The sequence below is a fragment of the Diadema antillarum genome, unplaced genomic scaffold (assembly GCF_040938485.1).
Source record: "Diadema antillarum isolate AM-2024a unplaced genomic scaffold, OU_Dant_1.0 scf00000149, whole genome shotgun sequence".
Taxonomy (NCBI): Eukaryota; Metazoa; Echinodermata; class Echinoidea; order Diadematoida; family Diadematidae; genus Diadema; species Diadema antillarum.
Genome location: NW_027271038.1, coordinates 55,700 through 82,927, shown reverse-complemented (window position 1 = coordinate 82,927; position 27,228 = coordinate 55,700). Strand labels below are relative to the sequence as shown.

Here is a 27,228-nt window from a genome sequence, read left to right as displayed (position 1 = left end):
TGTAGTACTTTCAACCTGTAGATGAAATGATAATGGCCCTTGGTAATAATACTAAATGAATACTAGACCACATTGTAATTCCCTGAAACAGTGTTAAACAAAATGACAATTAGACAAACTTGTAGACCAGATGGCAATTAGGGTGCATGCGAGTGCTCCATTAAAGTAAACTGAACTGTACCGAACTCGCGCCAGATGAGCGCCGGAACACTCCTAAAGTGTAACATACAAACCGTAATTTGTACCAAACTGAACCGAGCCAAAAGTGGACCACTTCCAGATGTGCTCCAAAAGGGTACCAAAAGCGTAACAAAAGTTTGCATGTGAGAATGTGCGTAACATGCACATACGTAATAATGCAAAGAGTTCATTCTCTTTGTTTGTGACATCTGTAAGTAGTTAAAAGGGATGATATAATACAGTACTCTTCGCATAATCGGGTAGGCTCGAGCAGAGCATTTCTTACCCGATTAAGCGAGTACCCAATTAACAGAAGAACACGTCTCATTGACAATTGACACACACAATGTGTATTTAATGCATTGTACACTGCACCAAACACCTGCACTGTATGCATAACACGTGTGCTTGCACGGCACATTAGTCACAAGCAATAATTTACACTCTTTTTATGGACAAATATGTCTTCAGAAAACTTTGTCGTTTGACAGGCGTTTCTCAAAATGAACCAGTCTCTTTACATGCACTAGTCACGTAGAACGTCGGGTTACTTTTCGAGAAGTGACTGGGGAATGGCAAAATTATGGAGCTGGTGCATGGCCTGATTTTCGTTGCAAACTTCTAGTATTGTGAATGTTGTTGTGGGAGCAAGGGAGGAGTGCAAGTGTGATCAACTCCTGTCTGTCTATGCAATTGTGAGTGCCAGCTACATATGTAATGTTTGTTTTCGTGTGGCCAGTCTGTACGTGTACATGTGTTTTCATGTTTAATCACTCCCCAAATGATCGGTCTTCTTTGCAAATTAAGCAGAGAATGCGATTAGCCGTGGAAAATTTGACATGCATGATTTGTTAAAGTGTTATATCTGTGATAAAATGTGGGTAGAAATTAGATTAGAAGAAAATTATTTACGGAGAGGCAACCCGATTAGCGAAATCAGGTAATTTTAATGTGCATTGGAACTGACTCTGACATTACTACCCAATTACACGGAGTACCCATTTACACGGAGTACCCATTTAAACAATACCCGATTACGTGGAGAGTACTGTATTGGTTGAGATGAGGATTCAGTTTTTTTTTTTTTTGCGAGATACTTAGAAACCACTTTATGAAATGTTAAAAACCATCCAGTTTCATGAGGAATTTAAATTTTCTTTGATGAAAAATCAGTTTTGAAATGACAGATATCCAAGAACAAAGGAAAATAATGCAATCTTGCTAAAAGATGGGTGCCACCTTTTATTAGGATGACTGCATTTTGGATATATCAGCCACTTCAAAACCAATTTTTATCAAATAAACCTTGAATTCCCCTTACAATTAAATGCTCTTTCATGTTTCTTAAGAGGTTTCTCATCATCTAAAAACATGATCTTCTTAAAACTTTAGAGACCTGAAGTCCCATCCCATCGAAAACTATACCATCCCATCCCTTTAAGCGCATCAGGTGAATGACCCTCTTGCTACAAAATGTATGACCCCCCCCCCTAAGAACAACTCACAAGGTACGCTTTCTCCACTGAGCACTCAAACTCTCCAAATCTGGCGCAGTCCAGTTTTGTATGCTTTGGTTCAGTTCACTTTATTTTGCTTGTAGAGCACTTGAACACATCCTTAGACCTATGGTAATGGAATTAAATAAAATGAAAATAGATCACCTGAAAAGTAGACTCAGGGAAATATAGACTAAATGGGTAGAAGACCGAGCAGTAATTAGAAGAACTATTCATTGACCAGATGGTATAGGACAAAATGGGGGAAAAGAAACTCAGGTGGCAGTTAGGACAATATGACAACTATCCAGATAAGGTATTAGACCATGTGATGATCAGAGCAGATGGTCATTAATCTAAAGGGATGGTAGACCAAATGGGCTTCACCATATTACATTTATATTATTTACATGATCTGAGAAGTAGACCAACTGGTATAATTGACCATGGGAAGTAAGTTATATCAAGATTAAATTCAAACCATAAACCTGTGTCATGTTTCAGTGTATCTACATGAATGCATTTGCACAACATAAAGTACAATGTATGTCTTTGAAATGCTACCAGTGTTTGACTTGCAACTAAGAAAAATGGTTTGACTTGAAATATGCAGCTACATATATTTCAATATGATAAAATGTATTTTCATGTTCTCAGGAAAAAAAATGTATTTGCCTCGAGTCTTTACATATATCCATTGATTTTGTACATAAGTTCGTTAGGTCAATGATGCTTCTGTTGGTTAGGATACCCCAGACAATATACATAAAAGAAAATTGCTTAATTGGATTCAGTTATGCCGTATTACATCATTGTGTTAGGTTCAGGCGAGCTTCATCCATCTGCGAGGTTAGGTTAATAATATTCAGGAATGTGATTAGGTGCTAGGGGAGTCTTGATTTAGTAAGTAGAGATAGTTTGTTTTGTGAGGAGAATTTTTAATGCATACTTCTGTCTGAGCCATATGTTAATTGATTTCAGTAGTGCGTGTTTAAGTACTGACGTTAGGGAATATCAGGCAGAGAAACACTTTGGTTAGCACATAAGACACATCGGTATGGGGCTTGAATCAGTGTTGGCAAGCGTGTTTATTTATTCTTTGTTTTTGTATTTGATATTTTGATATCAAATCTTCAACTTTGTAACGAAGCCAAAACTTGATTATTAAAGGCGTTGATATAACTGTATTTGATTTGTTTCAATTTGAATGCTTACATGTCAAAGTAGCAGAGTAAAACACACACAAAAAAAGGTTGCTTATGTGACACATTTATTCAAATTTCTGCTCTATAGTGCATTTTAATCTTTGTTGTTGTCTTTGTGCAGGTTGTCCGGGAGCTTTCCAAGTATACAAGTCAGTTCAGGATAGTAGCACTCAGTGCTACACCTGGCAGTGATGTGAAGGCAAGTGCCATCTTTAGTACATGTCAGCATTGTTATTTTGGACTTCAAGGATTGAATCACACTCTCACTGTGGACAAATATATGGTATTGCTGTCATCAACATATGGTAAAAAAGGAGGCTTTGATAAGATGCAAAAGCTACATCACACAAATCAAAGTTAGAACTCAATATCTTCAGAATGAGTTTTGAATAAATAGAAGCTTCAGTCCATACAAACTGTCATGCAGCAATAAAGACTTTTATCTTAGAAAGATATAGAATATTCTTATTTTCAAAATATCTCGACTATGTTATTAAACAGGGTGATAAAAACAGAAAACGTTTACACTCAGAAAATTGTCATTTTTTCTGAAACCCAGCCATGAATGAACAATCATCATAATTTGTGTATGATATTGTTCATGGTTATGTTTCTGTCTTTGATGAGTATATTTTGTATTTTGTAAGGTATATTTAAATATTATTCTGTATTCTTCTTTTTTTTTTATGCCTCCACCACGAAGTGTGGCAGGGGGCAATATGTTTTTGGGTTGTTCGTCTGTCCATCCTTTCATTCATAATCAGTTTTGTGGACAGCATGTATATGTATTACCCCTTTCATACCAAACTTCTCCAGACGTCACCAGAGCGCACTCTAGACGTTCGTCTGGGGTGTGATTCCTTAAGCACCGTTTTTCATGCCAGAGGCTAGTCTAGAGTGCACTTTGATGAGCTCGGCACACGTCTTTTAAAACATTGTCCTCTTCCTGTCCTACTGCAGTATATATTACACCCTTAAAATCAAGTCAAAATATTAGTTAGGGCTTTTAAGATTAAAAAAGTCAAAGACACACTTCTTAATTATTGATTACATACTATTAATATCGTCATCACTAATTTTAATGTCATTTCCTGCATTCACATTGCATGCATGCATTACTGTACAGTGAATTGTGTGTAGGCCTACATGTTAAACGTACATAATACAAAGCGCGCTTATGAGTTCTAAGATTTCCGGTTCCGGTCGCCATCCACTGTTCATCCACTGTTCATCCACTGTTCATGCTAGACGGTCTAGCATGCATCACATCCACTGTTCATCCACAGTTCACCTGGGTGTCTTTTTCGGTATCCCTTTCATACCAACAGGGGTCTAAGGTAAACAGTGGACGACCTTCGGAAGTTATCCACTGTTCAGCGTCTGGTATGAAAGGGGTATATGAGTGGACAAAGTTGTGCCTATCAATTTCTGGGTGCATATGCTCAAAGTCGAAGGTCAAGGTCAAATATTCAAAGTTTCACAAACCCCCCCCCCCCCATATCTATGCAGTTTCTTTAGTTTACATGTATTACCTCATAAAGATTCTCTAGAGAGAGTTTTGGGTCATTATGTCAAAGGTCAAGTGAAAATGCTAAAATTTCACTTTTTAGCTCACATGAACTGAAGGCTTAAGTGAGCTAATGTGATCGCTCTTTTTACATTTTCATCTTCTTCTGGAAAATCCCATGACAGATTTTCACCAAACTTGGCAGGTAGCATCCCTAGGGGGATAGAATCTGAATTTGTTTAAATAATAATAATAATAATAATACAATACATTTATAAGGCGCTTAATACCAATGTTTCTAAGCGCACAGTTTACCGGAAAATTAATATCTATACCAGAATAATGCAAAAATACCAAAATACAAGTACAAAACATACCAAAAAGAAAAAAAAATAGATACAGTGTATAATTACGATAAATAATGAAAATCAAAACCAGTGTGCACCTCCATTGACCGACCCACAACTGGACTATTCCAAAGAACTATCTACTAAAAAGATAAGTCTTAGGCAAAATCTTAAACTGATTAACGGAAGTGGCTTGATGTATATAGGCGGGCAGAGAATTCCAGAGAGAAGGGGCAATTGTAGAAAAAGCACGATCACCGTATTTTGTGGAAGTATGTGGTCCAGGAGTCAATTGCATTGTAGAGGATGAACGGAGGGATCTTGAGGAAGTAATGAAACGTAAAGAAACAAGATCTGTGAGATACCTGGGGGCTTGCCCATTCAGAATTTTGTACGTAAGCAAAAGAACTTTAAAAGATATGCGGTGATGTATGGGAAGCCAGTGGAGAGAACGGAGGATTGGAGTTATGGGCTCGGATTTCCTGGAGAGGGAGAGAAGTCTCTTGCGGCAGAATTTTGTACCCGTTGAAGTGGGAATATATGTGTCTGAGGGAGGTTAGAAAATATGGAATTGCAATAATCTAGATGACAAGAAACAAATGCATGAGTTAATTTGGCAGTTGTATTTCAGTCAAGTAGTTTCCTCATCTTCCCAATTTTGAACAATCCAAAAGATGCTGCCTTATACAAATGTGCTTAATGTGGTGTTGAAGGGTAAGATTTTTGTCAATGATCAAACCAAGATCGCGTACCCATTCACTACACTTGGTAGAAACATTATCAGAAACTAAATCTGGGAATGGATTGGTGTTTCTATGTTTGGAATATATATGGATCATCTCTGATTTTTGTTCATTGAGGCAAAGCTTATTGTTTGAGGACCAGATTTTGATGTCCTCAAGACAGTTCTGAAGTTTTTGAGCTGCTTCAGCCGTCTCATTTGGTTTGAGTGTAACATAAATCTGTGTGTCGTCAGCATACACCAAATGGACACCATGCCCCCCCCCCAAAAAAAAAAATAAATGAAAAATAAATAAATAAAAATAAATAAATAAATAAATAAATAAAATAGAATAAAATGAATAATAATAATAATAATAAATAAACAAATAAATAAATAGATAAAAATTGAGGGATCTTCAAAAATGTTCTCTAGAACCAGAAGTGACAGAGCTATTAGTTTAATAGCAAAGAGTATAGAAGCCCACATAGTGCAGTAGGATTATTTGCTCTCTCGATTTTACACCTAAGTAGGCTTGGTATGCCAGGGAGCCCAACAACGATTATTTCAGGAAGCAAACCATTGGATTATCGAGGACATATATTATGTGACCCTATTGGAGAAAATATTCTGCCTCCCTTTCATTTCCTCTGTTAAAGGGTGTAAACAGCCCTGCAGATGCATTTAGGACCCCATAAAGTCATTCAAAAGCAACATTTCTGCCTAAGTGATATTAGATTGAAGAAATGTCCTTTTTTAGCTCACCTGTTTCTGCTCAAGTGAGCTATTGCGATCGCTCTTCGTCCGGTGTCCGTCATGCGTCTTCCATCGTACGTAAACTTTTTAAATTTTCATCTTCTTCTTGAGAACCCCATGACCGATTTTCACCAAACTTGGCAGGTAGCATCCCTAGGGGGATAGGATCTCAATTTTTTCAAGTGGGCACCATGGCCCACCTGGGGGCCCCAGGGGGGCCGAAACACACTAAAATTAAGGAATCTTTAAAAATCTTCTTCTCTAGAACCAGAAGTGATAGGGCTTAATTGATACCACGAGTAAGTACATTGATGACTGTAGTTTCAAGTTTGTTCATGGAGGAATCAGGGGTGCCCCCCCCCCTTGGGACCCAGGGGAGGGGGGTGGGGAGGGGTCCTAATGGGGCCTAAATTGTACATTTTCATCTTCACTTTGAGATCGCCATGTCTGATTTTCACCAAACTTGGTAGGTAGCATCCCTAGGGGATAGTATCTCAGTTTGTTTCAAATGGGCACCATGGCCCACCTGGGGGTCCCCAGGGGGCCCAAACCCCTAAAATTAAGGAACCTTTAAAAATCTTCTCTAGAACCAGAAGTGATAGGGCTTAGATGATACTATGAGTTAGTACATTGATGACTGTAGTTTCAAGTTTGTTCATGGGGTTGGCGGAATCAGGGGTGCCCCCCCCCCCCCCCCCCCCTTGGGACCCAGGAGAGGGATGGGGAGCCTGAATTGTACATGTTCATCATCTTCTTGAAAACCTCATGATGAGTTTGACCAAACTTAGCAGGTAGCATGATGCATCCCTATGGTTATAGAATCTCAGTTCCTTCAAATGGGCACCCTGTCCCTCTTGAGGGGCCCCTAGGGGTCCCCCCCCCCCCCCCCCCCACATTAAGGAATATTTAAAATCTTCTGCTCTGGAACCAGAAATGATAAAGCAAAGTTAAGTTAATACATGAGTTTGTACATTGATGACTTTAGTTCCAAGTTTGTTCATTGCAAATCCAGGGCTGCCTGCCCCTCCCCCCCCCCCCCCCCCCCCCCCCCGCGCAGAGTTGAGGGGGGATCCATATGCAGACCTAAGTTTCCAATGTTCTCAGGTAAGAGTGTGCAAGAATGCATGGAAGGTGAAATTGCGATACTCAGGTGAGCGCGTGACCCGCGGGTCTCTTGTTCCAATTGTAGTTCCTCAAAGTTCATGCGAGGGCATACTAGCAGGCTAGGCTCTCTCTCTCTCTCTCTCTCTCTCTCTACCTCTTTTGCCCTGCTCTTTTGGTCATACATCACAGGTGGCAATCCTTGTGGGAGGGGGGTTACCAGGGTTCTCGCCAGGAATTTCTTCACGCTTGTCGGCACTTATACGTGCTGTTCTGGGGGTGGGTACGGGAGGGGGAACATCCGCGCAAAGCGCGGAAGCCTTCGCTAATGCTCAATATAACAAAGATAAATCGCCGCTATTTTTAAAGGCCACTAAATGTGACATTTTCACGGAGATGTAATGAACGTTGTGAGGGGCATATTCTCACAGAAACAATGCAGAAACTCCATACCTTTTGTTGCGGCAGTTCCTAAATAATAAATGAAAGAGAAGTATGTGCCGATAGTGACGGTTCCGATTTCTTTTAGGCCTTTCCTGTTTCACTGTTGAAATAATTAGCCGTCTCTGCATCGCAACAACGCGCGCCGTGTATACTAACTATACCCGTAGTGTTTTTGCTTTCTCGCCGTCTGCTCGACCACGTGGTAGGCCTACTGCATCAGATGCACGAGAAGCGATCGAGAACTTTTGGGACATCATTGCACTTTCCTTTCTGGGTATACTGCGGTAGTTTGGCTGTGACATCAAAGAGATATCATACAAAAATGTAATGATGGTCATTATTCCGAGGTTTGTTTAATCATAAAATGAAACGATTCATTACTGAGTACTTCAAAGGTTTGTAATCGAAAACAACAACACCAAAGGTCGGTACTACAGATGAATGTTCAAAATAAACAAACTGATTTCGTTGGAGATTATCAAACATTTTTTTCTTTATTATTTTCCGATAAACGGACCTTCAGGAAGGAATCCATCATCTATCATCGTTATTGTTTCGGAATAACAAACCTTCAGAGTAAGAAAACTAACCGTTTTGGGGCCGTTGTTGTATTCCGAAATTATACTGGCAGAACGTTCGAAATAACAAAACTGATTTCGTTGTGAAATGAAGGGACATTTTCTCTTAATCATTTTTGGATTAACGGACCTTCAGAATAGAGAATCTAGCATTATTTTATCATTAATCTGTCGGAGTAAGAACCCTCAGAGTAAGAAAACTGCAACTGTTTTTGGGCAGTCGTTTTATTCCGAAATTTCACTGGCAAAACGTTCGAAATGACACACTGATTTCGTTTTGAAATTTACAGACATTTTTTTAAATTTTTAATTTACGCTAAACAAACCTTCAGAATAAAGAATCTACAATGTATTATTTTATCATTATTCTGTCGGAGTAACAGACCCTTAGAGTACGAAAACACACTGTTTTGTGCCGTCGTTTTATTCCAAAATTTCACTGGCAGAACGTTCGAAATAACAAAACTGATTTCGTTGTGAAATGAAGGGACATTTTCTCTTAATCATTTTGGGATTAACAGACCTTCAGAATAGAGAATCTAGCATTATCTTATCATTAATCTGTCAGAGTAAGAACCCTCAGAGTAAGAAAACTGCAACTGTTTTTGGGCAGTCGTTTTATTCCGAAATTTCACTGGCAAAACGTTCGAAATGACACACTGATTTCGTTTTGAAATTTACGGACATTTTTCTTTATTCAATTTTCTGATAACGAACCTTCAGAATAAAGAATCTACAATGTATTATTTTATCATTCTTACTATTTCTGTCGGAGTAACAGACCCTAGAAAAGTACGAAAACACGCTGTTGTGTGCCGTCATTTTATTCTGAAATTTCACTGGCAAAACGTTCGAAATGACAACTGATTTCGTTTTGAAATTTACGGACATTTTTTTCTTTATTATTTTTCGGTTAACGAACCGTCAGAATATAGAATCTAGTACTATTTCATTACTATTTTTTTCTGTGGGAGTTATGAACCCTCAGAGTAAGAAAACTGTAACTGTTTCATTCTGAAATTTCACTGGCAGAACGTTCGAAATAACAAAACTAATTTTGTTTGGAAATTAACGGACATTGTTTCTATATTTTCCGGATAACGAACCTTCAGAAAAATGAGGAATGTAGAATTATTCTATCATTATTCGGAACAAACCCTCAGAGTAAACCAGTTTGGGGCATCGCTTTATTTAGAAATATCATTGTGGCAGTGAACTGAACACTGGCTATAACCAAACTGCTTTTGTCAATGTGAAAAACATTGTTAACTTTCACTATAATCAAGAACTGATCTGAAATCAAAACTGCGTCACAAATATTATGCCTATAGGACGTCATTTCGCTCTCTCCCGTAAAAGAAGAAAAAAAAATGCTCAGCAGTTAAGCGCATGCAAATTTTAAATTTAAAAATATTATAAATACATAAAGAATGTATGGTTCTTCACGTCAAAACGTGGGCCTCTGCGTGCGGTATCCATTATCAATTTTACGTGAGAAAAGAGTAGCTCCTTGAAGCAAGAGCATGATTAAAAAAAATGAATAAACACAGACACACACACACACAGAAACCAAACTTCCCTAATGAACATTAATGTAATACATTATACGTTGTGTTCATGAATCCCAAACGGATCCATTTTCACACATGTGCAGTGATTGGGTCAGAGAAGGGATGGAAGTACGAAATGGAAAAGGAGAGCAAACTTCATATCGGTGATAGAGAACAAATATTTCAATAATGAACTATATAGGGTGGGAAGGGAGAGGGCTCAGAACTCTGCCTATGTATGGATCATTGGCACTATTTATTCCTTGCGTTATCAAAATTTCCGAGAAAATTGAAGTCCATTGAACTTTTTTGAGTTATCTAGCTGGGGAAAAAAATGAACCTTGGTGGTGATATTATCTGATGCTGGTGTAGAGAAAAACAAAGACAGCTCGCTCAAAAGATGCTTCCTTCTTTCAGTTTATTTTCTCCCCAGTCATTCCTATCGTTCTCCTCCCATGAACTCCTGCCATGCACGGATGATGAACAAGCTGGCGAGATCCCTGGGTTTAACACGTCCTCCTGAAATCTATCGATTATCAAATTGAGTGTTCTTATTTTTCTTCTCGTTTTTTAACACTACAGATAGAGTTTGTGTCTGTGAACATGTTAAAGAGATTACAAAATTTTGATTAAAAATGTTCAAACATTCCACCTAAGGTGTGCATCACATCATTAAATTTAAATTCTAAAAAAGCATAGGCTGCACTGTCATACCTCTCCCTTCGGTCCACTTCTCATAAACTTACACATCGAAGACACACATGATATGTAGATCCTAAGGAGGTCACAAATAATTAAAGATTTAGCCATTCACATTTTCCCTACATTTCCTTTTTTTAATTGAAAATATCAAAGTGTGCACCAAATCATATAATATCAATTCTGAGAATACAAAATGTGGAAGGGAGACATCCCCAAGTCCCAACGCCCCCTTCCCCCCTGGTCAACCTCCAAACTAAATATACAGTTACACCTGAAGACAGACAATGCAGATCAAGAGGTGACAGATGATTCAGCCAATTACATTGTCCCAGAATATTTTATTCCACCAAAGTGGGCACCAAGATTGTTGAATTTCTATTCGAAAAATCCAAAAGCTCAAGAAGGAATGGAATGGGCAATGGCATAGACAAGTTCTCAGACCTGGAGGTATGATTTGCGGCCAAGAGGCGATCTCAGTGTATTGCGGTCAAGAGAGGTGATTAAAGGGACTGTACAGTACTAGTTATACTGTGTAGGTGGGGATTCAGGTTTATAACATGCCTAAGTGAGTTAATGAGAAACCTCTTATGAAATATGAAAAAGCATGTAATTTTAAGAAGGATTCAACGTTTATTTGATGAAAATTGGTTTTAGAATGGCTGAGATATCTCAAAAAGTGATAATAATAAAAGGCGACAGGCCACGCCTTTTATTAGGATCTCTTTGTTTTAGCTTGTTTTTGGATATCTCAGCCATTTCAAAAACCGATTTTCATCAAATACAGTCAACTTTGGATACCTCGACGTCGGATAAGCCGAATATCACTTACCTCAGGGGCAAAATGAAAGTCCCAATTGTTCCTATGGAGTTTCCGTGTATTAAAATTCGCGTAGCTCGAAGAAAATAACTCGAAGTTTGGTTACCTCGAAGTGAATCTACTGTCCCGATCTTAATCAACTTATTGTTTTTCCCGGCATGTAACTCGAATCGAAATTGCAACATCACTCGAGCATCTCCGATAAAGCGCGCATGGACAGCGAATGTCACAAATCTTTTCACACTCGACTGTAAATATTCCCGACCAGAACAATCGCGCGCCTAAAGAAATACCCGGTACACAGCTGACAAGAAAAATCCCAGCACCTGCCTACATACGTACACGGTATGCACATAGCACCCTTGCCAAGCAATGGAGTGCTTACGATAGCACTACGCTCTGCCCTATCATCTTCTTTTCTTTAACCAGTGTGTTTTAATGCTTGATCATAATAGTCATACCTTTCGCATAGATTTCTTAACCGTCGTGGCGCACCTGCGTAGGTGTTGACAGTTATATCTTTGGCATTAATCACGGTCCACTGTCCAAACATCAATCTCCTGCGTAGTGCCTATTTTAACCATTTTTTTTTTGCCTTTCACGAAGTATGTTTCATTTATTCTTCCCCGAGAACGCAAGCACTGATTTTTTTTTTTTTTCAGCAATGCGATTATGAAAATATTGTGGAATATGATGTGGAAGTATAGGCCAAGCATAATAAAGAGTAGAATAGACAGGGCTCCACACTAACTTTTATCGGGCCACCAGTATCACTGATTTTTATGTTTTTGTGGTCGAATTTACTCGAAATTAAAATCTGGCCACACAAAAAAAAAAATGGAGAAAAACATTAGAAAAACTAAATCGGTCCTACAAAACATAGAAAAAAGAATTATTAAGCATTATTAAAGTGATACAGATGCCCATGTCTAAAACAAATGAATAGAAAATCCAATCATCTAGATTCTGTGTTTTATTTAGCAAACAGGCGTATAGATTATTATAAAAGTTGATGCCTATATATTTTGGAGGTAAAAACTTACGTTTGAAATGAAAAAGTGGGAGCATTTGCCGACATTTGTTAGCATCCGACATTTGTTTTAGCATTGTAAAGAGCCGAAAGTTACCGTTATTCATTTCTTATTGTAAAAGCAATCATCCAACATTTGTTAGTCCCGGTTAGCACCTTACGGAGCCAAATATTACCGTTAGTCATTTCAAACATTCGACATTTATTTTATCATCGTACGGAGCCGAATGTTACTGCTGTCCTCTTCCGAAAGTGAAATGAATCATCTGACAATTATCATCATATCAACGGAGCCGAATGTTACTGTTTTTGAACGTTGAAGCTGACATCAGACGTTTATTTCCCCTTCAAACGTAGCTGAATGTTACTGTTATTCATTTCGAAATGTAATAGCAAATATCCAAATTTTTTTTTTGCATCATATGGGGCAGAATGTTACTGCTATTCACTTCCAAACATGCCAAATGTAAAAGCAATCATTCTAGATGTATTTTAGCATCTTCCGGAGCTGAATATTATCATACCCCCGCCAAACGAAGTTTGAAGGGGGTATATAGGAATCAGTGGACGGTCGGTCGGGCGGTCGGTCGGGCGCGGTCGGGCGGTCGGTCCGTTGCAAATCTTGCGTCGCGAACTACTTCCTCAGTTTTCAACCGATTCCCATAAAACTTGGCACAGATGTGTGCCTTGGGTTGTAGATGTGCAAGACGTATTTTTTGACAGTACCCAAAAGTACGTTGCCATGGTAACGGCATATTATGGGCAAAAATGGGTACAAATCTTGCGTCGCGAACTCCTCCCACAGTTTTTGATCAATTTTTATGAAATAAAGTACAGATGTTCATCTGAATATGTGCAAGACACATATTTCCGCAGTGGCAAAAAGTGCGTTGCCATGGTAACGGCATGTTACTGGTAAAATATAGGGCAAAATGCTTCATGGCAAAACTGCTTCATCAGTGTTCTTCCAATTCTCATGGAATTCATATTGAATGTTTGTCTTAGGATATAGGTCAGCATGACACATTTCTTGACAGTGACAAAAAGTATGTTGCCATGATAACAGCTCACATATTATGAGCCAAAATGATGGAAGATTTTGTGTTGCAAACTACTTCCTCAGTTTTTGCCCAATTTCCATGAAACTTGGTACAGATGTGTGCCTTTGGTTGTAGATGTGCAAGACGCATTTTTCGACAGTACCCGAAAGTACGTTGCCATGGTAACGGCATATTAATGGCAGAAGATCAAGGAAAGATCTTGCGGATTTAACTACTTCCTCAGTTTTTTGACCAAAGCTTATGAAATGTTGTTTGGCGGGGGTATAACCAGTCGCTGTAGCGACATTTCTAGTTGCCATTTATTTTCGAACGTAAAAGCAAACATCCAGCATCTATTTTATCGTAAGGAGTTGAGTGTTATTGTTACTCATTTCCGAACGTCAAAGCAAACATCAAACATTAATTTTACCATTGAACGCAGCTGAATGTTATTGTTATTCACTTCGAAATTTAAAAGCAAACATCAGTTATTTTAGCATCGTATGGAGCAGAATTACTGCAACTTCCGAACATAAAAGCGATCATCTGACATTTATTTTAGCATCTTCTGGAGCCAAATGTTATTGCTATTTCCTTTCGAAAGCATAAGGAAACATCCGACACTTATCTAACCATCGTACGGAGTTGAATATTGTTTTTCATTTCGGAATGTCAAAGCAAATATTCGACATTTATTTCAGCGTCTTCCGGAGCCGAATATTATCCTTATTCATTTCTGAACGCAAAATCAAATATCTGACATTAGTTTTAGCACCATACGGAGCTGAGTCTTATCGTTTTTCATTTCCAAAAGTATGAGCAAACATCCGACATTTATTTTAGTATCTTACGGAGCTGATTGTTACCGCTGTTCATTTTCAAAAGTTAAGGCAAACATCCGACTTTTTTTGGTGGCGCGATAGGGCCACAAAAATCTTCATTTCTGAAACTTTGATTTCCATTCCGATTTTTATTCAATTCATTTACATATAAAAGTCGATTCAATTCCAATTGACAAGCATGCAAACAATCGGTAGGCACTATAACAGATACCATGTTGAACATCGATAAACGTCGGATAAGTCGAAGAAAATTCGACGTACGTACGCGTACCTCAAATTTCGCGTACCTCGAATTTCGCGTACCTCGAATTTCACGTACCTCGAACCATTTTCTTCAGTCCCGACAATTTCGAGGTATCCGAAGTTGACTGTATACTTTTGATACCCCTTATAATTGCATGCTCTTTGACATGTCATAGAGTGGTTTCTGAATATCTCGCAAAAGTTAAAAGCTAAATCCTGACCTCAACCAGAACTGTACAGTCCTTTTAATGTGTCTGTGCATCATAGCAATACAAAATACAAAGAATACCACTCATTTAAAAAATATTTCCCTGAAACCTTGATTGTGCATGCCATCCCCCACCTTTTGAGCAGGGGATGCATATCCCCTTCCCCCTGTTTATGCCCCTGGGAGGAGGACAAGTGCCCTCCTTCTCTTCCTGTCCACTCCCCCCCCCCCCCCCCCCCCCCCAATTTGGTCCATACATCTTCATAAATTTTGAAGTGCTATACAGTGAAAGAGCTCATGCAGATTAAGAATTCTACATTTCCCATCCCTCCATAGAAAATAGATAAATAAAAAATAGCCCCAAAAAAGAAGAAATAGTGTTCTACAGCTTTTCTGTGAAAGACTGTATAGAAAGGATAATTATATTGGCTGCCTACAATGATTTCTGTTGGTTGTTCTAGGGAAAAATTATATTGGCCTTCATTGTAAATAACACCAACAAAGAAACAAACAGCATATGACTCCAAAATATTATGAATGATGATCTATCCTCCGAGCTATGGGAGAAGGGCAAATAGAGAGAAAAAAATGATAGTGATGAGGGGGGAAAAAATGCTCTTCATGGCCAAAAGGAAAGAGCTAAGAGAAAGATAGAGAGAGGGAGAAAGGTGGAGAGGGCTCTAGAGCTGTGAGCGCCTCCATGTATGTCAAACACCATGATTTAGATATTGCGCTTCATTAGTAGCTCCCTAGTTTAGGTATACTTCTGTCATTGGATTAGCTCAAACTTTGAGGAACTACAGATTGGATGATAAAAGGCATTTCTTGCTTAGGCAGGAATGATACATCTAAATGCCCTAATGAGGTCCGAAGTATTGTATAAAAACATGATATTTTGAGGCATGAAATTTCGTGAATTGGAGCCAACAGCTTTTTTCGCAGCATGAAATATTCGCGAGTTGCCTCTAACATTCAATGTAATAGTGTAGACAAGAAAGTTTACGTGCATTTTAATTTTGCGAATCTTGGCTCTTGCAAAATTTGTGAAATTTGTGAATTTGCTTCAATGTCTTTGTTGAGGATATTGAAAAGAATATATTCACCAAAAATTAGAAGTCTTGGAGCTTTCTCTTTTGATTTATAGGCAAAAAATTATTTTTGCATGAATTAGCATGAATTAATTAATATAAAATACATGAATTAAATTTGAAAAATCTAACTATACAGTCTTGTAGATTACATTGGCCTCTACCTTACCGCAAATTTTCGCGAGGATCGCGCGATCCACGGCCGAGATCTGAAGGGGGGGCCAAAAAGGCAAAAGAGTGCACGAGTGGTCGTTAAGCAGGCTCTCAAAGTGGGACTTCCAGTGATCAAGGATTCCCTGAGTGTTTACCCTGCTTGTTACTTCCAGACTCACTACCTGCGAAGTTTTGTGTGTGCGCAAGTAGTAGTTAGGTCAAAATCAGAGCAAAAAGACAACCAAATTTAAGAGAAAATACTGAACCTGCACAACTAGATCATCCTCCTGCACATGTGTTCTCTACTGGTCAGCGCACTCTTAGCCAATCAGCGGTGTCAGGTTCCAGCGCACGGCGACAGAAGTTCAGCTTCAGTCCACAGGGTGGTGAGTGGATGAGAGAAGAACCCAGCAATGTGCTTCAACTGTTTCATGCAGCACGAAAACCGATACATCGGACTGCGTAATGCTTATGCTATGGATTTTACGTGGGACAGATGACAGTGGTATCGGTTTTTTTCCCGCCATAGCCATGTGACAAATATTACGAAACAGATATTTGGAACACACTAAGGACATACTACCACAAGTCATATACCGAAGTTTCATTTTGGGGCAATAAAGAAAAAATATGAAAAATTAACGCTTTTTTAGACACCAAATTTTCTGTTTTGGAGGCTAAGTTTTGACTTCATTTTTACAGGTTTATCTTCAATAAAACCCAAAATACTGTATACACGGGTATTTTCGCGAGGGTTTTATTTTCGCGAATTTCGCGAGCTTCAGGCTGATCGCGAAATTAAAAACACGCAAAAATATTACACCGTCATACCTTATGTACAAATCGATGACAAAATGCATCCAACGCTGGCCAGACCGATGCGGCTGTTACACGTACACATACTCCTACTAGTACCTACACTACGGTGGAAGTGTAGTGTTACAGTACGATGCTAAACATGTGCAATCTCAGTGCTACGTAACTGTGACCAGCACAGCAGCCCCATACGCATAGCGTAATTGGGCTGCGGACTGTAGCATTTAGGATCATGACAGGGTAGTATCGTGGACAAATATCAACTTGAAATCGAAAAATTTCATCAATTTGAAGACTTACCAGTAAAGCTAAAGTATTGGCAACAGAGTTCGTGCAACGTTTGGTTCTGCCAATAGTCCCTTTCTGTTCGAATTGATGACTTAATGTGACTCGGTCGAGAGGAACCTGGGAGAGCTTGAGAACCACACTGAATTGACGGCCAGCGCATGTGCACACATCACATGCGCACAAATTTATAGATGTCTGTGTGATCATGCGCTGGCCGTCAATTCAGTGTTGCTCTCCGAGGTTCCTCTGGACCAAGTCACATTAAGTCATCAATTCAAATAGAAAGGGACTATTGGCAGGACCAAACGTTACTCGAATCCTGTTGTCAATACTTCACCTTTACTGGTAAGTCTTCAAATTGAAGAAATTTTTCGATTTCAAGTTGATATTTGTCCGCGATACTACCTTGTCGTGATCCTGAATGCCACAGTCCGCAGCCCCATTATACGCTATGCCTATGGGGCTGCTGGTCGCAGTTACGTGCTACTACGCGAACGAACATGGTACACCGGCTCGACGTGGTTGCGATTGGGTGAGGCCAAGGGATGCATGTAAAACTTTCGCTAGCGCTAGCGCAGCTCTGAAACTTTGTCGTCTAAATTTTACATCTATTTGTTGCAACATTTGGTAGGTACTTGTGAACGCTGTGTGTGAGTGTCTCACTGCAAGTTCCCGTGATTGTTTCATTTTATAAATCTTCTACTGTGTCTTTTCTATTGTCATATTTGGGAAGTCACAATGCAAATAGAAAAATGTTACGAGTACGTTAGCAAGTGTTTGAACGTGTTTCTCGGGCTTGGCAGTAGACCCTATGTACTACTACTAGTATCAATCGCGAATTTAACAATACGCGAAAATGCCACTGATACAGTGATTCGCGAAAATATCTGTACGCGAAAATATTGGCGTATACAGTAAGTGACTTGCCAGTAAGAGAATAGTCTCCTTCAATTTGCTGTATAGATTTTATCATTTGATGGCTTCTGAGGCGAGATATTGTGATTATCGTGCAACACTTCTCCAGCGGTTTTGCATACACAAGCTGTTTACTTTATGCAAATGAAGCTTCGAGGTCATATGCTTTTGGCGAGTTAATTTCACCGTATCGCTGCGCCTGTGATGACCTTGCGGGACCAAAGATCTCCTTGGTTGCAGCATAAAAGTAGGAAAGGTCTCTGATCAGCATAGCTTTGCATCTCCTCTGTTTCCTCTTCCACCAAGCGTTATGAGTTTCTCCTATTTATACCCCCACCCACACATAGTGTGTAGGGGGGTATATAGGAATCACTCCGAGGTCGGGTGGTCGGTCGGTCCGTTGCAAAATCTTGTGGGTCGAACTCCTCTCTCATTTTTTGAGCAATTGACCCCTAATTTGGTATGTGTGACCACTATCAAAGGTATATGTGCAAGACACCTTTTTTGTTAGTATCGCATAATGCGTTGCCATGGCATCGGCATATTTTCGTAAAAACTTGTGGATCGAACTACTCTCTCATTTTTTGAGCAATTAACCCTGAATTTAGCATGTGTGACTGCTATCAAAGGGAGATGTGCGAGACACCTTTTTTGATAGTATTGCATAATGGGTTGCCGTGGCAATGCCAAATTCTTTAAAAAATCTTTAAAAATGTTGTGGATTGAACTCCTCTCTCAGTTTTTGAGCAATTGACCCCAAATGTGGCATGTGTGACCGCTATCAAAGGTAGATGTGCAAGACACCTTTTTCGTTAGAATCGCATAATGCATTGCCATGGCAACGGCATATTTTCATAGAAACTTGTGGATTGAACTACTTTCTCATTTTTGTCTCGCCCACCGGAGGTGAAGGCGAGACTAAGGGATCCAAATGGCGTCCGTCTGTCGTCCTCCGTCCATCGTCCGTCACAAATGTTAAAGTTTACCTGCAAGACTCTCTTATGATGCATAACTTGGCAACTGTTACAGCAATGGCAGCCACACTTGGGTGATAGAAGCACTATGGGTATCTTCATGTTGTGTTGTCGGAGGTCATGTGATGATGTCAAAGGTCATTTGAGGTCATATATTAAAGAGTATGTGCAAGACTCTTTTCTATGTTAAATTTTATCTGCAAGACTCTCTTTTGACAAATAACTTCACATAAGTTGCTTGGAATACAACCTAACTTGGGTCATAGATGCACTTGGGGTACTGTATACGCTATAATTTTCGCGTACATAAATTTTCGCGAATTGCCGCTGTCACACATTTTCGCGAGTGGTTAAATTCGCGATTGAGGGACCAGAGAAAATATGAAGTGGCAAAGAAAGTGAATTTTCAACTTAGCTGTCGTATTACGTAAGAGCATGATAAGGATATCTGCCTGTGGCAGACCATTCAAAGTGAACTCAATTTTCTCTATCCTTTCTAAAGTTTTCAATTTTATATTCTATTGAGAAATTCTATGGTCATCCATTTTACATTTCGAACGAAAAAAATCGACCCGTAAATAACGAAAATACAGGAATAAGAAGGAGAGCATTGCCAGTTTGCCGGTGCTGACAATGTTCTATTTGGCAGTGAGTTACAACGGGGAGGTGAGACTACCTCCCTGGTTACAATCAGCCTGCTGACTGGATCATTGAGAAAGAGAGAGAGAGGGAGAGAGAGAGAGAGAGAGAGGGGGGGGGGGGGGGAGAGAGCGAGGGGGAGAGAGGGAGGGAGAGGGGGGAGAGATGGGGGAGGGAGAAGGGGAGAGCAAAATGGAATGACAATAGTTCCGGTCACTACAGTACAGGCATGCTCTGTCTGCATACGCTGAATGTCTACACTCACACACACACACGTATTAGCAAATAAGAATGATACTAGTTATACACTGCATGAAAAAAACTCACCAAACGCTGCGAACTAGTAAGTTAGAATTCAACATTTTTGAAGTTTTTAAGATTTCTGACGAGTGGTCCCCTTGCGATAATGGATTGGCTCTCTACAGTATTCGTAAGTAGACGTGGATGTGCGGAAACAAGCTTAGCCAGTATGGTCTGTTCGTAAAGCCATGACATAGTATACTAGTACTGAAATGTTCGTATCATCAAGGCAAGGGATTCATTTTGGAAGGTAATATTTTCGCGTGTTGTTAATTTCGTGAATAGCTCCCGACTCGCGAAAATAAAACCCCTGCGAAATATATAGCGTATACAGTACCTTCATGTTGTGGTGCCATTGGAGGTCACAGGATAAGGTCGAAGGTCATTTGAGGTCATACGTTAAAGTTTACTTGCAAGACTCTCTTATCACACGTAACTCGACACATGTTGCTACAAGGGCAATCAAACTTGGGTGATGGATGCACTGGGGGTACCTTCATGTTATGATGCCGTAAGAGGTCACATGATAAGGTCAAAGGTCATTTGAGGTCATACGTTAAAGTTTACTTGCAAGACTCTCTTATCACACGTAACTCAGCACATGTTGCTACAATGGCAATCAAACTTGGGTGATGGTAAATGTCTCTTGGGAAGTTGAAGGTAACCACAAGGTAAAAGGTTACAGACAGGGGTCAACGAACTTTTAGGGCCCAATGTTAAGTTTTTAGGGCGCATTTCGTTTATAGCTCATAACACTTTTGATCCCTTTGTCCGTTTGTGACCAAACTTGGATGGAAGATGTCCCTTGGGGAGTTAAAGGTCATTACAAGGTCAAAGGTCACAGAAAGGGGTCAACAAAATTTTTAGGGCCCAATGTTAAGTTTTTATGGCGCGTTTCGATTATGGCTCATTACTTTTGATCCCTTTGTCCGTTTGTGACCAAACTTGGATGGTAAATGTCCCTTAGGGTGTTGAAGGTCACCACAAGGTCAAAGGTCATAAGCAGGTCAATTAACTTCTGGGAGTTATAAAAAATATTAATTCCTTGTACGCGAATGGGCGAGACACAATTTGGCGATTGCCTTGTTTGAGCAATTAACTTCAAATTTGGCATGTGTGATCGCTATCACAGGCAGATGTGCAAGACACCTTTTTCATGAGTATTTCATAATGCATTGCCATGGCAACAAGATTTTCATAAAAATCTTACAAAATACAGTGGATTGCACTGCTCTCTGAGTTTTGTAGCAGTTCAGTTTGAATTTGGGATATGCAGTCAATGTAATGTATATTTGTGCAAAACACCTTTGATGTATGTGTTAATAAATCTGTTGCCATGGCAACAGCAGTTTTTTTTTTACCAATCATACAAAAATGTGTGGATTAGCCTAACTCCTTCAGTTTTCAAGAATTTGGCTTGAAAATTGGCACATGTGACCACTATGGTACGTAGATGTGCATACTTACTCTTTTGTCATTGTTGAGTAATGTGTTGCCATGGTAACAGCATAGTTTGAATGAAAATCATATGAAAATATTGTGGATCAGTTAACTCCCTCAGTCTTACAGCATTTGACTTGAAATTTGGCACACATGACCACTATAGTATATAGATGTGCAAACTTAATCTTTCGTCAGTGGTGAGCAATGCGTTGCCATGGTAACAGCTCTTTTTTACCAAAAAACATACAAAAATATTGTGGATTCAGCTAACTTCCTTTAGTTTTCAAGCATTTAGCTAGAAATTTGGCACACATGACCACTGTGGTACGTAGATGTGTAAACGTAATCTTTCGTCAGTGGTGATCAATGTGTTGCCATGATAACGGCATATTTTGAATGAAAATCATGCAAAAATATCGTGGATTCAGTTAACTCCCTCACTCTTTGAGCATTTGGCTTGAAATTTGGCACATGCAACCACTATAGCATATAGATGTGCAGACTTAGTCTTTTGTCAGTGGTGAGCAATGCGTTGCCATGGTAACAGCATCTTTTCACTAAAATGCATACAAAAATATTGTGGATTCAGTAAACTACATCAGTCTTTGAGCATTTAACTTGAAATTTGGCACATGTGACCACTATAGTATGTAGATGAGCATACATAGTCTTTCATCATTGTTGATCAATGTGTTGCCATGGTAACAGTGTATTTTGAATAAAAATCATGCGAAAATATTGTGCATTCAGTTAACTCCCTCAGTCTTTGAGCATTTGGCTTGAAATTTGGCACATGTGACCACTATAGCATATAGATGTTCAAACTTAATCTGTCATTTTTGTTGAACAATGCGTTGCCATGGTAACAACATTTTTTCACCAAAAAGCATGTGGATTCACCCAACTCCCTCAGTCTTTGAGCATGTGACCACTATAGCATATAGATGTGCAAACTTAACCTTTCATCACTGTTGATCATTGTGTTGCCATGGTAACAGCATAGTTTGACTGAAAATCATACAAAAATATTGTGGATTCAGTTAACTCCCTCAGTCTTTGAGCATGCAGCCATTATAGTACAGAAATATGCAAACTCCATATTTCATCGTTGTTTAACAATGTGTTGCCATGGTAACAGTGCATTTTGAATGAAAATCATAGAAACGTTTCAATTCTCCTAACTCTCTCTGTTTAGAGCATTTTGGCTTCAAATTTGGCACATGTTACCTCTACATTACTTAAATGTGCAAAAAATCTTTTGTCAATGTGGAAAATGTGTTGCCATGGTAACAGTATGTTTTGAATGAAAATGATACACTAAAATTGTGAATTCAACTAAGCCCCTCATCCTTTTAGCATTTGGCTTGAAATTTGGCACATGTGACGGCTATGATATATAGAACTTTGTGCAAACTTCATTTTTTTCTTGATGTCCAACATTGTGTTGCCATGGTTACACAATTTTTAATAAAAACCATAGAAATCTTCAGTTAAATCTTGCTCACTCAGTTTTTATGCCTCCGCCACGAAGTGGTGCCGGAGGCATTATGTTTTCGGGTCTGTCCGTCCGTCCTTCCGTCCTTCCGTCCGTCCTTCCGTCCGTCCGTAATGAATTTTGTGGACAGGGTAACTATCAAAACCTTTTGAGGTATCCTAATGAAACTTGGCATGTATGTGTATTAGGGGGTAAAGTTGTGCCTATCAACTTTTGGGTGCACATGCTCAAGGTCAAAGGTCAAAAGGTCAAGGTCAAATACATAAAATTTCACTATTTCCACCATATCTATGCAATGCCTGAAGATATTTTCTTGAAACTTAGTGTATACATATATTACCCAATTAAGATTCTCTGGTTAAAGTTTGGGTCATGAGGTCAAAGGTCATAGGTCAAAAGGTCAAGTAATAATATTAAAACTTCACCTTTTTCCTCTGTACCTTGGAAATTGTTCAAGGTATCTTCATGGAACATAGTATATATACATGAACTGACTAGCAGTGATTATCTAGAGAAGTTAGGGTTCATGGGGTCAAAGGTATGGGGTCAAAGGTCAAGGGCAACACTTAAAAATGTTACTATTTCCGTCATGTTTATGCAATGCCAGCAAGATTATTTATTTTTTTACACTTGGTGTATGCATGTATAACCTAATAGAAATTCTCTGGAAAGTTTTTATTTTTTCGTTTTTGTTTTTGCCTCAAAGGTCAAAAGGTCAAAGATCAAGTGAAAGTGCTGAACTAAGATTTTCCTCCATATCTCGGAAGTGGCCCAAGTTATGTTGAAACGTACTACATATTTATGCATGTTTTGCCTGACAAGTGACAGTGATTATCTTATGAATTTTAGGGTCAAAGGCCAAATGAAAATGGTAACAATTTACTGTTCAATACAGAAATTGCACTTTTTCTCCATACCTTGAAAATTACTCAATGTATAAATGTATGAATGGGTTAAAGTCAAGGTAAAGTCCTTACATCCCAAATGCATGCTCTCCTATTTATTCAATTAAACCTAGGTCAAGGAAGGTGAACATTCCAACACATTTGTGACAAACTTGTCATTTTAATATCTTGCCAATTTTGTGAAAATGTAATCACACATTGTCCACATGTACTATCTAGACCTATTAGGAGAATCATGCATTATGGCGGAGGCATATCAGTCGCCTTAGCGACATTTCTAGTTGAGTACTTGACTTGAGATGTGGGACATGTGACTAACAGTGAGCAATACATTTATTCACTGTTGAACAGTGCATTGCCATGGTAATTTTTTTTCATTAAAAAGTTAAAAAATAATAATCCTGGTTGAGCTAATTCCCTCAGTTGTGGGTGGGGGTATATTAATCACAATGAGTGATATAGTTCTAGTTGTCACTGGAATTCCTTTGATGCTTATTGGTGTTTCTGTCTGTTAGTGTTTCTGAAATGATTCTACTGCTGTGTACCCTTTCATAATCAACCACTAAATCCTTTGTTTCAAAACCACTCTCTCTTGGGACCACGAGTCAGCTTTATACATCAAAATCTTGTGGAGTGAACTCCTGGTATCCACAATTTTGAAGCAATTGAAATCAAATTTAATGGACATTACGGTTTAGATGTGGAGGACCTGATTTTTTTTTTTTTTTTTTTTTTTTCCAGACAAAGTTTTGTCATGGTAACCACAATTTTACCAAAACCTTGTGGAGCAAAGTACGTCCACAGTAATTAAGCAATTTATTTCAAATTTTGTATATATAATGATATAAGGTGTAGTTATGCCAGACACTCTGTGTTTGTACGTAACAAGGCATTGCCATGGTAACTGCATGTTTTCTTGAAAATCCTGTGGGTGAGCTTCTTCTACAATTGTGAAGCAATTGAAATAGAATCTGGAAGACTTTATTGCATTGAGGTATAGATGTAAGGACCTGATTTTTGTGTTTGCCAGACAGAGCATTCCCATGGTAACCACAATTTTACTAAAACTTTGTGAATGAATACAATTCACAGCATTCAAGCAATTAAGGTCAAATTTAGTATGTATGATCTATAAGAGTAGATATAGACACCATTGTGTTAGTATCAGAAAAAGGCATTGTCATGGTAACCACACATTTTTGTTTCAGACTTAAGCATCTTAAGCTATTAAGGTCAAATTTGGTATGTATGAAAATCTGTAGGTTTATTTGTGCAAATGCCCTTTCTGTTTGTATCAGACAGTGCGATGCCATGGTTACCACATATTTTTGGAAAGTTTTTTAAAAAGGAGCAAAATGCTTCCACAATTTGAATGAGCACGGAAGACCTGATCAAACACACAAGGTACTACATGCATACACACACACACACACACACAAACAGAACCTTTTATCAAACCTTGGTTCAATTCTTTTTCATAGGAGTTTCATAGAGTGTGAGCTACTGGAGCGGGGGTATTATACCCTATTCAGTAACCCTCCTGGCACAGGCCAGGCCCGAGCTAAGTCGTAAAATTTTGAGTTTATGAATGGGTCAGGCCAAAGTGGCCCACGCCAGGTGCGGACTATTTTGGCACTGCTGCAGCCTAGCACCAGGCGCGGGCCAGGCGCGGGCCTGGCTCGGGCCTGGCGTCGATCGAAGAGTTCATGAACAGTAGCAGTGCGAGGCTCGGGCCAAAATTCCTTGCATGGTCAAACGTCACAATAATCTGGCCGTGCCTCTGCCAGAGTGCACGTTCAGTTACCATGGTAGTTATCCCTTACGTGGCTGAGTTCGTGAATGGGTCATCATAAAATTACGCTGCTCTGCTATAGTTACTGCATGCAATTTTTACTGCTTGATGCAGGCCAGTTTAGCTCGGGCCAGGAGCTGGCCAAAAATGCATGAGTTACTGAAAGGGTATTTATCACCTTCAGTGATAGTTCTACTTATATATGGGAATCGGCCACTCTTGAATTTTTCCTCCTTTTCTTTCAGAGGATCACATTTGACTGACATCAAGTGACAAGTGTCATATGTAAACTGGATCATACATTCCAAATCTTCACCCTCCAGTTTCTTGATGAGGGTTCCAGACAAATTGCATGTCTGTAATAACCTTTGCTAGGAATATCATTACAACCATTTGCATTTTCAATATTTTTTGTGAAATTTACCCTATATTATTTTGTATGATAGAATTCTTGAGTTACTTGCACTGCCAATAGGTTGTGACTTTTCCCCCCAATCTCTTTACTGCAGGCAGTAAACCAAGTTCTCACCAATTTGCTCATATCACACATTGAAATCCGCTCAGAGGAGTCCATTGACATCAGACAGTATGTGCACGAGAGGAGGGTGGAGAAGATAGTTGTTCCTCTAGGAGATGAACTCAAGCTAGTGAAGAAGCAATATATGCAGGTAGGGGAACACTGTTCTTGATGGTAATTTTTTCTGTGTGCCATGAAAATTACCTTGTCAAATGGCGTAGAGTTCTTAGATTTATTTGTCTGGTTCATTTCATAGCATGGTAAGCTTTGATGTATTATTCCTTCATTTGTTTTTTAGCTCACCTGAGCCGTAGGCTCAAGTTAGTGATTGCGATCTCTCTTCGTCCGGCGTCTGGCGTCAGTTGTGCGTAAACTTTTTAGCTCACCTGAGCCAAAGGCTCAAGTGAGCTATTGCCATCGCCCTTCGTCCGGCGTCCGGCGTGCATCGTCCGTCGTGCGTAAACTTTTTACATTTTCATCTTCTTCTTGAAAACCCCAAGACCGATTTTCATCAAACTTGGCAGGTAGCATCCCTAGGGGGTTAGGAACTCAATTTGTTAAAATGGGCACCATGACCCACCCAGGGGGCCCCCAGGGGGGCCCAAACCCCCCCAAAAAAATTAAGGAATCTGTAAAAATCTTCTTCTCTAGAACCAGAAGTGATAGAGCTAAGTTAATACTATGAGTTGGTACATTGATGACTGTAGTTTCAAGTTTGTTCATGGCAGAATCAGGGGTGCCCCCCTTTGGACCCAGGGGAGGGGGGTGGGGAGGGGTTCTAATGGGGCCTAAATTGTACATTTTTTTCTTCTTCTTTAGAACCCCATAACCCATTTTCACCAAACTTGGCAGGTAGCATCCCTAAGGGGTTAGGATCTCAATTTGTTAAAATGGGCACCTTGCCCCACCCAGGGGGCCCCCAGGGGGGCCCAAACCCCCAAAATGAAGGAATCTTTGAAAATCTTCTCTAGAATCAGAAGTTATATAAAGCTAAGATAATACTATGAGTTAGTACATTAATGACTGTAGTTTCAAGTTTGTTCATAGGAGATTCAGGGGTGCCCCTCTTGGGGGCAGGGGTGGGGGGGGGGGGGGGGGTAGTTGGGAAGGTCCAAATGGGGGCCTGAATTGTACAT

At 39.4% G+C, this 27,228-nt stretch overlaps 1 protein-coding gene across 1 annotated transcript in view; it reads left to right on the top strand.

Annotated features, from left to right (window-relative positions):
- The window catches only part of LOC139721747 (Fanconi anemia group M protein-like), a 147,067-nt gene that overhangs the window by 73,093 nt on the left and 46,746 nt on the right, over positions 1 to 27,228 (top strand). Inside the window, exons 5-6 of the mRNA XM_071633068.1 lie at positions 3,003 to 3,084; positions 26,089 to 26,243. Coding sequence (XP_071489169.1) covers positions 3,003 to 3,084; positions 26,089 to 26,243 — 237 coding nt within the window. The remainder of the gene's footprint in view (positions 1 to 3,002; positions 3,085 to 26,088; positions 26,244 to 27,228) is intronic.